Below are 13,684 nucleotides of genomic sequence, written 5' to 3'. Positions count from 1 at the left end.
ACCCCCATCCTTTTGTCCTTGCCATTATTCCGAGCAGCGAAATGAAGCTGGCACCCATACATACCATGTTACATCACTTCCACCTCATTGGTGCTAGCTTACATTCTCGCCAGTCTAAAATCCCATCCATAGTTTCTCGTCAGAAAATAATTTTAAAAAGTCACTGGCAAGATTAGCAGGAATTGCTCAGATTGCTGTGATTAGCAATACATAAATGCATTCAAAAAGGAGGCATTGTAGCATTGTGGTTTGCACTGTTGCTTCACAGCACCAGGTCCTAGGTTCGATTACCGGCTTGGGTCACTGTTTGTGCGGAGTCTGCACGTTCCCCCCCGTGTCTGCGTGGATTTCCTCCGGTTTCCTCCCATAAGTCCCAAAAGACATGCTGTTAGGTAATTTGGACATTCTGAATTCTTCCTCCATGTTCCCGAACAGGCGCCGGAATGTGGCGACTAGGGGCTTTTCACAGTAACTTCATTGCAGTGTTAAGCCGACTTGTGACAATAAAGATTATATTATTATTATTACTATACATCGTAGGGAGGCCAATTATTTCCCTGATTAAGAAACTGAGTTACCAGCCAAGCAGTGGACAATATTTGAGAAGAGGGTGTGGGAAATTAGTTTTAATAACCAACATAAATCAAAATTTCAAAAAAAAAAAACTTTTATTTCCAAAAATCATGATTGTACACAACGTAGCAATTTCACAGAAATCATTAACCCTTCATCCCAGCAATGTTAAGACAACAACTATTACAGGTACAGGAAACAAATTCTACAGCTACACAAGGTGTACCCTTGGAAAGAGCATTAATCGAAAGTGTCCTGATACCACTCATGGTTCTTCTAGATAATTCAAGTGCCCAAAATAAAAGCAAAATATTGAGGATGCTGGAAATCTGAAATAAAGTCCTGGAAACACTCAGCAGGACTCATCTGTGGAGAGAGAAAGAGAGTAAACCTTCCGAGTTAAAGATGACTTCTTCAGAACAGATTCAGCCCAACTCTATTACCCTCTCCACAGCTGCGGCCGGACCTGCCGAGTTATTTCAGCACTTAAGTACCAAAATGTGTTTGAAAAGTACCTAATTTTCTCACATCTACCTTCATAGAAAAATAAATTCTGGCGAGTTTCGTGAGGTACTTGGTTACAAACACAGTGCATCAAAAACGCCTGTGTATCCTGCAGACTTTAGAAAAAAATAGGTGCACAGTTAATTTGCATTTAAAGTATTAAGTATTCTGTACAGGAAAGGATACAAGAGACTTAAGGTATTTTGTGCACTCTCAGTTTGCATTAATCCATAAAGTAGCCAACTTAAGCAAGCCGTCCTATCAGAAATATTTTTCATTTTGAACTTCAGAAATAAACCTGACGAAAAGTGAAAACATTATTCTAAGGTTGCCTTTCATTTCATTCCATGGCCCTGTGCAAAATAGAAACCATCTGAAAGACTCCCTTCATTGCAGTTTATGTACATGTATTCAAAGATGATCCTGCATCTAAAATGAAGCTAAATCACAACTGTGTAACTTAGCTGTTATGCACAATCATAAGTAAAAATTCTAAGGCATCAATATGGCCCAACTAGTAGCAAACAGAAAATATACTGGGTTCACTAAATATATAGGTGGGTGTAAACTATTAAAATTGTTAAAAATGGAAACAGTAACAATGATATTAATCTTGGAAATATACACACACTGACAAAGAAAAATTATATGCTCAACCTTACCAACTGAATTGGTAGTAAAACTCATTGAAAAGAATGAATCCGATCTTGTTTAACTATTTCCCAGAAGATCGATATCTTAAAATATGACCATTACTTCGGTCCCTTACCAAAATGAGATGGTTACAAATACGGCAAATCAAACTCGTCTTCAAACCTTGATGCATAAGCATGCAAATTAATTCCATTGAAAGGCGTAACTTCCAAGGTGTCAGCAAGCTGTTCGTCCACAACAATAAAACAGATTGCTCTGCTAGGTTCATGAGGTATCTCAGGCGAGCCAAAACTGTGCATCCATATAAGCCATGTTACTATAACGGTGCCACACAGTGGGTAAGATTTGAGCACAGCACAATCCCCAAAATGTTACCATTGCTTTAATCTAGCACATCTTCCTTATAGAAAAAAAAATTCCAGCCATAAATTTTTTTTTTTAAAACCATAGCATAACTCCGGTTTTAGACCCCATGACATATCAGGATCATTACATTTCTATGAATAAAAAAATATAAAACATTTTGTTTGGAACTTTTCGTCACTTAGAAACTTTAGTGTTGAGAGAGGTTCTCTGTAATATGTTTCCTGGGTTGAAGATCACAAAACCATTGCTATTCGCCTGAGTAATTACAGCAGCAATTCCATTGTCTTCAGGTAAATTTTACCTAAGACAGCACAGGGGGCTGTGTTCCATTTGTTAATGGATGAGGCAATTCAATCCTATGACTGGATAAAGTGCATGATAGCCAGACGTCCTGCAGTCCCTGTCACTACGTTTTTACTTGCTTCCTATTCCACATTCCACGTTTGGAGTGGTAGAAGTGAAAGAAATTCCTCACATATAATCTCTCCACTTCCAACCCAGCTTGGAAAATCCTGTGAATAATAAAAAGGTAAATTTAGGTTCACAAAATTCACCAAACTGATTTTCCGATTTTAGTGAACGCAGAGATTTTGTTGCTGATATAATGTTTGCAAACATGACAAATACGGTTGAAAAATAACCAAAACAACAGTCAAAGCAAATCCGAGCCCCAGTAACAAGAAAGGGAATTATACACAGGCCATTTAGAGTGTACCATTTTTTGAAAGGGATTAATCTCTGATGGAGAAATATAATAATAAAATCTGGCTAAAATGTAATAAAATATTTTTAACGCAATTAAACAACTTAGTGTTCATTCAAAGAAAATGCCCCAAAAATTCCTTTCCCCTCTCTCTGATATTCAGTGGCGATTAGGGAAAGACGGGTCTGGTTTAGCACAGTGGGCTAAACAACTGGCTTGTAATCAGAACAATGCCAGCAGCGCGGGTTCAATTCCCGTACCGGCCTCCCCGAACAGGCGCCGGAATGTGGCGACTAGGGGCTTTTCACAGTAACTTCATTGAAGCCTACTTGTGACAATAAGCGATTCTTCTTATTATTATTATTAAGCGTTTAAACATTTCACAAAAAAAAAAATTCTTCTTGAGAGATCTCAAAGTAAAAATCTTAGCTTTCCTTTAGTGTTTATTGAGTACATTTCCAATATGGGATTTAGCCACACAAATTGTGCAGGTCCCAGGCTTCATTCCTCATATTTGAGGTAGTCAGTTTGAACTGAGGACATTTTGCCACTTGCACCGCTATTTCTGAGAGGAAAATACAGCCAGGCTTTCTTCTCGTGATCATTATCCAATGGGCATTACTGACAGCATACATGAGAGGACATTGTGGAAGGAGATCATTAAAATTAGCTGAGAAGGCTCCCACATTCAGCCTGCCCAATATTAACTTTTTCATCTTTCATCAGATGAGAGTGGGTCATTTCACCCCTCAAACTTGTTTACCATTCAATGAGATCATGGCTGATTTCTGATCTAGCCCTATTACCCATTTTGTCCCATACTCTTTAACATATTTGGTTAACAGAAAACTATCAATCTTAAATTTAATCAACTCATGACCCTGCAGCAATTGTCGTTTGAACAAAATATTCCCTATTCCTGCCACTGTTTGCATGAACAAGAGTTTACCAATTTATTAAAGGTCTGGCTCTAAATTTTAGGCTATGTCACCTAATCCTAAACTCAACCATTGGAAATATTTTTCTGTACCTCCCTAGCTGTATCCCTTAATACTTTGAAAACTTTTGATTAAATCCCACCGTAATCTCCTAATTTCCAGAGTGCACAATCCCAGGTGAGTGCAAGATGAGAGGGGAGAATTGAAAAGAAAATGAAAGGCGGAATATGAATTTAATATCTTGGCTTTTTGTTGCCCGTTCTTACAAACACATTTAACCTTAAATTAACTTCAAATCTATTACCTATCGAGTAGTTCCCAGTCTTCTCCTCCCCACCGGTCACGGAATTCTTTTGTGTTCATCCCACCAATCCTGTCAAGATCCGATTTGTAGATTCCGAGCAAGCCAAATCCATTCATTTCCCAGTATCCTAGAGATTGTGAGTGAATTAAATATTATTTGTTCAAATGGCTTTTATCACTTGTCTGAAGTGTACGTTAGCAGCTGTACACTGGGGTCAAGATCAGGAATTAACAAACCAAACAATCTAGAGCAGTCTTGATTGCCTGATTTGTTATCCCAGGGCTCCTCAGCCCTATTGCTTACAAGGTCACCTCTCCTGCGTTATAAGAATTCCACACTGACCCCTATGTTGCACTGGTATTTTTAAGCCTAAAAATTAGATTATACAATCACAAAAACAAATGTTACTTGTTTTACATATTTAATGCCTGGTAATTAAATGTTTCATAATCAGGAAAGCTTTAAGATTCATTGGCTAGTACTAGACCACAAATCAAACAACTGAGGCCGAGGTATTTCACTACTTCTAGGAATAAAACCAAAATTCAAAGAGCTGTCTTCATATTTCCTTAATTTTACAGGGCTAATTGCAACTTTATGCTTAGGACACAGCCCCACTTACTCAGTGCTTTTCAGCCCTTAGGATGAAGAAAGTTCTATATCATTGTTCCAGGAGTTCTGTCATTTTGAACCTGGTGCCTGAAGGTGTGAAAAGAACTCTCAAAAACACTCAAATATTGTCGGACTTGCTGGGGGTTGGCTGCCTGAGCTGGGGGCAGTAGCAGGAAAGAACTTGGTATCAGGACCGTGGATTCCGGGTGCCCCTCTTGGGATTGGGGTGGCCTGGCCCAGACCTCCATTGCAGCAGTATGCGTTTTAAACGCACCCCTTTGATGCTACTTACTGGCTCCTGATTGCTCACACTGCTGACTGCTACGTGTGTCATTTTAATGCTCAGAAGGTCTCTGGTCATCTTGGAGCCCACTCACGCTGCTCCTCTGGAGACCCTCATACCTCAGCTGTTTAATCAAGGGAATGGGCATGGCCAAGCTCAATCAGGGGCCCACCAGGCTTCTCTGAGCCATCTCTGTGGCTGTAGTGAGTATGTGGTGAGTGGAGCATTTAAAAACAGTTCCAGCTGTCAGGCTCTTTGGCGCTAACTCCTGCCCCAGTGGTTACAACGCCCGCTTGTCTGGGAATTGCTCTCAATTCACACTGGCAGAGTGCTGGCCCATTTGCCTGTCTGACTCACTTACTGAATAGTGGCCCCAATGGAACTGCATATCGCATGTTATTCAGTTCCACCAGCAAAGCTCAAGTCTCCCAAAGAGGGAATTCCAACCATAGTCTCCCAAATGAAGAATTCAGCCCACTGTTTGTTTTACTTGCAAATGTTGACTGATCTTCTCTTTTCCAATGTGTTCATTGTTGCAGCGATTTGTTTTATTAAGCTTCCTGTAAGGAGACTCTTTGTGAACTTGCAGCACATTCATTCTAGTGAGGTGCATCGCAATGAGTTGTATGGACACACTTCCTGTCCCATGGGTTATTGGAGAGGCTGCCTGCAGATCACTATCTAGCGGCCCCAGCACAGCTGGAATCTGGCACAGTCAAATATGTTGTGGCAGAGAGCAGATCCATGGGAGGTAGGGAAGGAGTAAATAGTAGACGGTGGGAGAATCAGGATGCAACTTGTCTGGACAATGGTCAACATCTCCACCCCATCCCCTACCAGAGGTAAACTGGGGCTTACCCAGAAATTACAGTCTTACTGTCTCCAGGTGAGTTAGTACGGCTGTACCCGTGTGCTGCTATCTGTCTTCACCACTCTACAGTGCTGTATAACAAATCACCCTTTTCAGACATCAGACTACTGCTGCTGCAGTCCACATTCCAGTGACCTGACTATACTGCATATGGAATATGGGCATGTGCTGATTTGACACTGGGTACCACCATATTTCATTCAGGCAAAAAACGTATTACTTTTGTCTATATGTTAGTGAGATCTTCTCGAGGATCCATGTGTGCCCCCATTTGAGAATCACTGGCCTTCCAATCCAGCCCAAACCTTTAGAACAGCTCATCACATTTTCCGACCCCTCCCCTTCCCCTACTGCGACGGAGCCGGAAATTTTCACCCCTTGTGATCTGAACCGGACACATATGATCAAGTACTTATATCCTAGGAGCTAACAATTAACAAGCTGAAGGTTCAGAAAGGAGGATGATGTGGTTGTCGAAATGAGAACAGTTGTTTCTTTTAAATCCTTAGTTTGCCGCCTATTCGAGTATCAATATCTATTTTTGTTCTTAAAATTAGTGCACTTGAGAGATTAAGGTTAAGAGAGCACACCAAAACAACCAGCAAAATCCCAGTTTAATTTCAAAGTAATAACTTCAGTTACCTATTGGTGTCACTTACCATCAGGTTCCTGTGGGGAAGAGCCACAGTTCAGCCTCATTACTATTGGGGCAAATGTCATCTTTCCCTCCACGCAATGTTTTCTGATGCTATCTATGATACCTGGGGGAAAGTATATGTGCAAATCGCACAGGAAAACAATGCTGTGATCATCCTGAAATGAAGAATAAGAAAGATATCAAGAAACACTGATGGCTTCAGCATCACTGTAACCCAGCTAAGTTGTCCTGGAAAAGTCACTGTTTCTGTAATTTTGATACAAAGCTCGATGCACTCCGTGTTCTGGCAATCCTATACATGTTGGGAATTTGGATGCGACAGTCAGCACATTGAACAAAATGTCCCATCTCTTACAATTCATCTGCATTCCGGAATTAAAATCCCACTGCATGGAACACTGAACGACTGGTGCTAATTCGTAAACATTTATCACACACTTTCCACTTACTGTAGGTGAACAATGTTGACATTATCCCGAGCATTTCAGTGAATTCCAAATACAGACAAATGAAATTGACAAGCGGATGTATATTGAGCTATCTTTTCCAATAAATGCTTACAAAAATACACCTGGCAAAAACAACACACATGGAAGCAGTATTTTCCAGCTCATCCCGCCAGTGGGATCTTCCGGTCCCTCAGAAATCACCAACCCCCCCCCGGGTTGGCGAGCCACACAAAATGCTGCAGACAGGCAGGACTGGAAGATCCCGGTAGAGACCAATGGCGAGCTGCCCCTGCCACGGGGGTAGGGGCGAAAAATCCCAACCAGAGATCTTGTCTCCCAAAGCAAAAAGAAACATTTTCAGCTATAGTGGATGCAGTGGGAATAGTTAGAGGTCTGTTATGAGTGACGACGCATTGCAAGGTGATGAACTCAAGAGTATTATATAAGAAAGGCGTGAGCATGTAGATCACCGTGCAAGAATAGATGAAGGGTTTTGTTTAACGTTTCTCTCTGAGGCAGAGGAGATACTGGGCCACAACTTCATTTTGTGACTTTCCACATAATTTTAGTTTCTTGTTAATCATTTTTTCCTTTCAACGCTGAAACCTTTACATGGGTCAAGGATGAACTCGAGATTCCTTTCAGCGAGTGAGCAAGAGAGACCCGAGAGTGGTTTAATGTGACTGTCCTTCTGATTTTGCCCTCCTCCTCTTCCCTGCCAGTTCACATCCAGCAGCTTAGTCAATTAACACCAGAAAATCTCTGCGTCTTTTAGCCTTCCGAGGCAGACTTAATAAAGAAACCACCTTGGAGGGAGGAACGGAGGCTGCAGGGAGCAGTGCTCAACATGCTTCTGACGGTCCAGCAATGAAAATGAATATCAGTCCCAAAGTGTCACTAAAAATACAACCTTCACCAGTGATTAATTCCTCTCTCTCATCCCTGTAGGCAAGTGCCTAATCTTTGCTCGATACTTCCCCATGTCAGCAACCCTGAGAGCCATAAATCAATGGGAACAGCAAGGGAGCCCAAACTCTCATCCCATTATGATTATTTCCATGCATTCCAGCGCAATTTGTTGCCACTGTGCCATCCCCAAAATCTAATTTCAGTTAACCATGAATACCACCAGGCTGACAGCCATGGAGGAAAAAATATTTATATTACATTTTCTCTTAAAAGTGTTTTGCTCCACAACCCAAAGATGTGTAGGGTAGGCGGAAGGCCATGCTAAATTGCTCGTTAATTGAAAAAAAAAAAAAATTGTGTACTCAAATTTATTTTAAAAAAGTGTTTTGTTGCAGAGTTTGCACATGTCCATAAAATCGTGGGCAGGATTATCCGACCCCGCACCAGGTCGGAGAATCGCCGGCAGGCCGCGCGAATCAGGCCACGCTGCCATGACGTCGGCAGGCGATTCTTTGCAGAGCGCACAATCGGCGCCGGCATGATTGGCGCGGTGCCGGTCGCGGGCCGCTCTACGCGGCCGGCCCACCGATTCTCCGGCCCCGATGGGCCGAGCGGCCGTAAGAAAAGAGCCGAGTCCCGCCGGCGCCGTTCTAACCTGCTCTGGCCGGCGGGACCTCGGCGTGTAAGGGTCGGGTGGCGGCCTTTGGGAGGGAGGGGGGGGGGGGTCCGACCCTGGGGGGGGGGACCTCCGATGTGGCCTGGCCTGCGATCGGGGTCCACCGATCGACGGGCCGGCCTCTGTGGCTGGGGGCCTCCTTTCCCACGCGCCGGACCCTGTAGTCCTGCGCTATGTTGCGTCGGGGCCAGCGCGTTGAAGGTGTCCATTGCGCATGTGCACGTTGCCGCCGGTGCCAGTGCGCATGTCCTTGTTGGCAACTGCGCATGCGCAGATCCCAGGGGCCAGAATTAGTCACGGGAGTGGCCCGTTCACACCGCCGTAAAACGCAACGGCGTGACACTCTGCCGCGGGATTGGAGAATCCCGTCCCGTATTTCCTCTTGCCATAATTCTGAATCACACTTATTATTTCAACATTTATTATTGAAACTTTGGGTTGCATTTTCAAGGAGTCATTAGTACTCTGGAGCCATTTTAAAATGGCAACTGGGACCTGATTCCAGGATTCTCACCCCCATTCTTAGTGCCCCAATTCTCATTGGCACGGGATAAGGGTAAGGTACTCACAACCTGGCTGGTTCAATTGTGGGGTGGGCATCCCTTAACACCCTGCAATGTTTGTGCCATTGGGCCAGCTTCTCCATGACCCAGGTTGATAGTTCCTCAGAGGAATGATGAATCATAGAACATAGAAAAATACAGCACAGAACAGGCCCTTCAGCCCACGATGTTGTGCCGAACTTTTGTCCTAGATTAAGAACAAATGAAATGAATCTACACCCCATCATTCTACCGTAATCCATGTACCTATCCAATAGCCGCTTGGAGGTCCCTAATGTTTCCGACTCAACTACTTCCACAGGCAGTGTATTCCATGCCCCCACTACTATCTGGGTAAAGAACCTGCCTCTGACATCCCCCCTATATCTTTCACCATTCACCTTCAATTTATGTCCCCTTGTAATGGTTTGTTCCACCCAGGGAAAAAGTCTCTGACTGTCTACTCTATCTATTCCCCTGATCATCTTATAAACCTCTATCAAGTCGCCCCTCACCCTTCTCCGTTCTAATGAGAAAAGGCCTAGCACCCTCAACTTTTCCTCGTAAGACCTACTCTCCATTCCAGGCAACATCCTGGTAAATCTCCTTTGCACCTTTTCCAAAGCTTCCACATCCTTCCTAAAATGAGGCGACCAGAACTGCACACAGTACTCCAAATGTGGCCTTACCAAGGTTTTGTACAGCTGCATCATCACCTCTCGGCTCTTAAATTCAATACCTCTGCTAATGAACGTTAGCACACCATAGGCCTTCTTCACAGCTCTATCCACTTGAGGCAACTTTCAAAGATCTATGAACATAGACCCCAAGATCTCTCTGCTCCTCCACGTTGCCAAGAGCCCTACCGTTAACCCTGTATTCCGCATTCATATTTGTCCTTCCAAAATGGACAACCTCACACTTTTCAGGGTTAAACCCCATCTGCCACTTCTCAGCCCAGCTCTGCATCCTAACTATGTCTCTTTGCAGCCGACAACAGCCCTCCTCTATCCACAACTCCACCAATCTTCGTATCGTCTGAAAATTTACTGACCCACCCTTCAACTCCCTCATCCAAGTCATTAATGAAAATCACAAACAGCAGAGGACCCAGAACTGATCCCTGAGGTACGCCACTGGTAACTGGGCTCCAGGCTGAATATTTGCTATCCACCACCACTCTCTGACTTCTATCGGTTAGCCAGTTTGTTATCCAATTGGCCAAATTTCCCACTATCCCATGCCTCCTTACTTTCTGCATAAGCCTACCATGGGGAACCTTATCAAATGCCTTACTAAAATCCATGTACACTACATCAACTGCTTTACCTTCATCCACGTGCTTGGTCATCTCCTCAAAGAATTCAATAAGACTTGTGAGGCAAGACCTACCCCTCACAAATCGGTGCTGACTATCCCCAATCAAGCAGTGTCTTTCCAGATGCTCAGAAATCCTATCCCTCAGTACCCTTTCCATTACTTTGCCTACCAACCGGCCTGTAATTCCCAGGGTTATCCCTATTCCCTTTTTTGACAGGGGCACGACATTCGCCACTCTCCAATCCCCTTGTACCACCCCTGTTGACAGTGAGGATGAAAAGATCATTGCCAACGGCTCTGCAATTTCATCTCTGGCTTTCCATAGAATCCTTGGATGTATCCCGTCAGGCCCAGGGCACTTGTCTATCCTCAAGTTTCTCAAAATGCCCAACACATCTTCCTTCCTATCAAGTATCTCCTCGAGCTTACCAGTCTGTTTCACACTGTCCTCTCCAACAATATGGCCCCTCTCATTTGTAAATACTGAAGAAAAGTACTCGTTCAAGACCTCTCCTATCTCTTCAGACTCAATACACAAATCCCCCGCTACTGTCCTTGATCGGACCTACCCTCGCTCTAGTCATTCTCATATTTCTCACATATGTGTAAAAGGCCTTGGGGTTTTCCTTAATCCGACCCGCCAAAGATTTTTCATGCCCTCTCTTAGCTCTCCGAATCCCTTTCTTCAGTTCCCTCCTGGCTATCTTGTATCCCTCCAGTGCCCTGTCTGAACCTTGTTTCCTCAGCCTTACATAAGTATCCTTCTTCCGGTTAACAAGACATTCAACTTCTCTTGTCAACCATGGTTCCCTGACTCGACCATCTCTTCCCTGCCTGACAGGGACATACATATCAAGGACACGTAGTATCTGTTCCTTGAACAAGTTCCACATTTCAATTGTGTCCTTCCCTGACAGCCTATGTTCCCAACTTATGCACTTCAATTCTTGTCTGACAACATCGTATTTACCCTTCCCCCAATTGTAAACCTTGCCCTGTTGCACGCACCTATCCCTCTCCATTACTAAAGTGAAAGTCACAGAATTGTGGTCACTATCTCCAAAATGCTCCCCCACTAGCAAATCTATCACTTGCCCTGGTTCATTACCAAGTACCAAATCCAATATGACCGTTGGTCAATGACCGTTCATTTGGGGCAGCATGGTAGCATGGTGGTTAGCACAATTGCTTCACAGCTCCAGGGTCCCAGGTTCGATTCCGGCTTGGGACGCTGTCTGTGTGGAGTCTGCACATCCTCCCCATGTGTGCGTGGGTTTCCTCCGGGTGCTCTGGTTTCCTCCCACAGTCCAAAGATGTGCAGGTTAGGTGGATTGGCCATGATAAATTGCCCTTAGTGTCCAAAATTGCCCTTAGTGTTGGGTGGGGTTACTGGGTTATGGGGATAGGGTGGAGGTGTTGACCTTAGGTAGGGTGCTCTTTCCAAGAGCCGGTGCAGACTCGATGGGCCGAATGGCCTCCTTCTGCACTGTAAATTCTATGACCTCCCCTCTGGTCGGACAATCTACATGCTGTGTTCAAAATGCTTCCTGGACACACTGCACAAACACCACCCCATCCAAATATTTGATCGAAAGAGTTTCCACTCAATATTTGGGAAGTTGAAGTCACCCATGACTTCTACCCTGTGACTTCTGCACCTTTCTAAAATCTGTTTTCCAATCTGTTCCTCCACATTTCTGCTGCTATTGGGGGGCCTATAGAAAACTCCCAACAAGGTGACTGCTCCTTTCCTATTTCTGACTTCAACCCATACTACCTCAGTAGGCAGATCCTCCTCGAACTGCCTTTCTGCAGCTGTTGTACTATCTCTAATTAACAATGCCACCCCCTCTCCACCTCTTTTACCACCCTCCCTAATCTTATTGAAACATCTATAACCAGAAACCTCCATTTCTGCACCTCTTCTATCCAAGTTTCCGTGATGGCCACCACATCGTAGTCCCAAGTACCGATCCATGCCTCAGGTTCACCCACCTTATTCCTGATGCTTCTTGCGTTGAAGTATACACACTTCAACCCATCTCCGTGCCTGCAAGTACTCTCCTTTGTCAGTGTCCCCTTCCCCACTGCCTCATTACACGCTTTGACGTCCTGACCATCGGCTACCTTAGTTGCTGGACTACAAATCCGGATCCCATTCCCCTGCCAAATTAGTTTAAACCCTCCCGAAGAGTACTAGAAAACCTCCGTCCCAGGATATTGGTGCCCCTCTGTTTCGGATGCAACCCGTCCTGCATGTACTGGTCCCACCTTCTCCAGAATGCGCTCCAATTATCCAAATGCCTGAAGCCCTCCCTCCTACACCATTCCTGCAGCCACGTGTTCAACTGCACTCTCTCCCTATTCCTAGCCTCGCTATCACGTGGCACCGGCAACAAACCAGAGATGACAACTCTGTCTGTCCTGGCTTTTAACTTCCAGCCTAACTCCCTAAACTTGTTTATTACCTCTACACCCCTTTTCCTACCTACGTCGTTGGTACCAATGTGCACCACGACTTCTGGCTGCTCCCCCTCCCGCTTAAGGATCCTGAAGACACGATCCGAGACATCCCTGGCCCTGGCACCCGGGAGGCAACATACCTTCCGGGAGTCTCGCTTTCGACCACAGAATCTCCTATCCATTCCCCTAACCATTGAGTCTCCTATCACTATTGCTTTTCTATTCTCCCCCTTCCCTTCTGAGCCCCAGAGCCAGACTCAGTGCGAGAGACCTGGCTGCTAGGGCCTTCCCCCGGTATCATCTTTTATATTCGGAAACCTTTTGAAAGATAAGGTCAAAGGTCTTACCCATGCTCCCTCCATACCAACTCATAAGAACATAAGAACTGGGAGCAGGAGTAGGCCATCTGGTCCCTCGAGCCTGCTCCACCTTTCAATGAGATCATGGCTGATCTTTTGTGGACTCAGCTCCACTTTCCGGCCCGAACACCATAACCCTTAATCCCTTTATTCTTCAAAAAACTATCTATCTTGATCTTAAAAACATTTAATGAAGGAGCCTCTACTGCTTCACTGGGCAAGGAATTCCATAGATTCACAACCCTTTGGGTGAAGAAGTTCCTCCTAAACTCAGTCCTAAATCTACTTCCCCTTATTTTGAGGCTATGCCCCCTAGTTCTGCTTTCACCCGCCAGTGGAAACAACCTGCCCACATCTATCCTATCTATTCCCTTCATAATCTTATATGTTTCTATCAGATCCCCCCTCATCCTTCTAAATTCCTTCTAAACTCATGCTCCTCACCCACCCCGACAGCTCCTCATATTCTCCATGCCAACTTACGGCCCCCACCCAGTGTT

General features: G+C 44.5%; 1 protein-coding gene across 4 annotated transcripts in view; it reads right to left on the bottom strand.

Annotated features, from left to right (window-relative positions):
• Positions 1–653: 653 nt before the first annotated feature.
• b4galnt3b (beta-1,4-N-acetyl-galactosaminyl transferase 3b) overlaps positions 654–13,684 on the bottom strand; it is a 316,987-nt gene continuing 303,956 nt past the window's right edge. For all 4 annotated transcript variants that reach the window (XM_072484698.1, XM_072484699.1, XM_072484701.1 and 1 more), the window contains exons 18-20: positions 6,468–6,621; positions 4,043–4,169; positions 654–2,609 (exon numbers count right to left, since the gene is read on the bottom strand). In XM_072484698.1, the coding sequence (XP_072340799.1) occupies positions 2,504–2,609; positions 4,043–4,169; positions 6,468–6,621 (387 nt within the window). In that variant the 3' untranslated portion in view covers positions 654–2,503. The remainder of the gene's footprint in view (positions 2,610–4,042; positions 4,170–6,467; positions 6,622–13,684) is intronic.

The sequence above is a fragment of the Scyliorhinus torazame genome, chromosome 19, assembly GCF_047496885.1.
Source record: "Scyliorhinus torazame isolate Kashiwa2021f chromosome 19, sScyTor2.1, whole genome shotgun sequence".
Lineage (NCBI taxonomy): Eukaryota > Metazoa > Chordata > Chondrichthyes > Carcharhiniformes > Scyliorhinidae > Scyliorhinus > Scyliorhinus torazame.
Note: the sequence above shows the minus strand (reverse complement) of the source record. Positions and strands in the feature narration are given on the sequence as shown.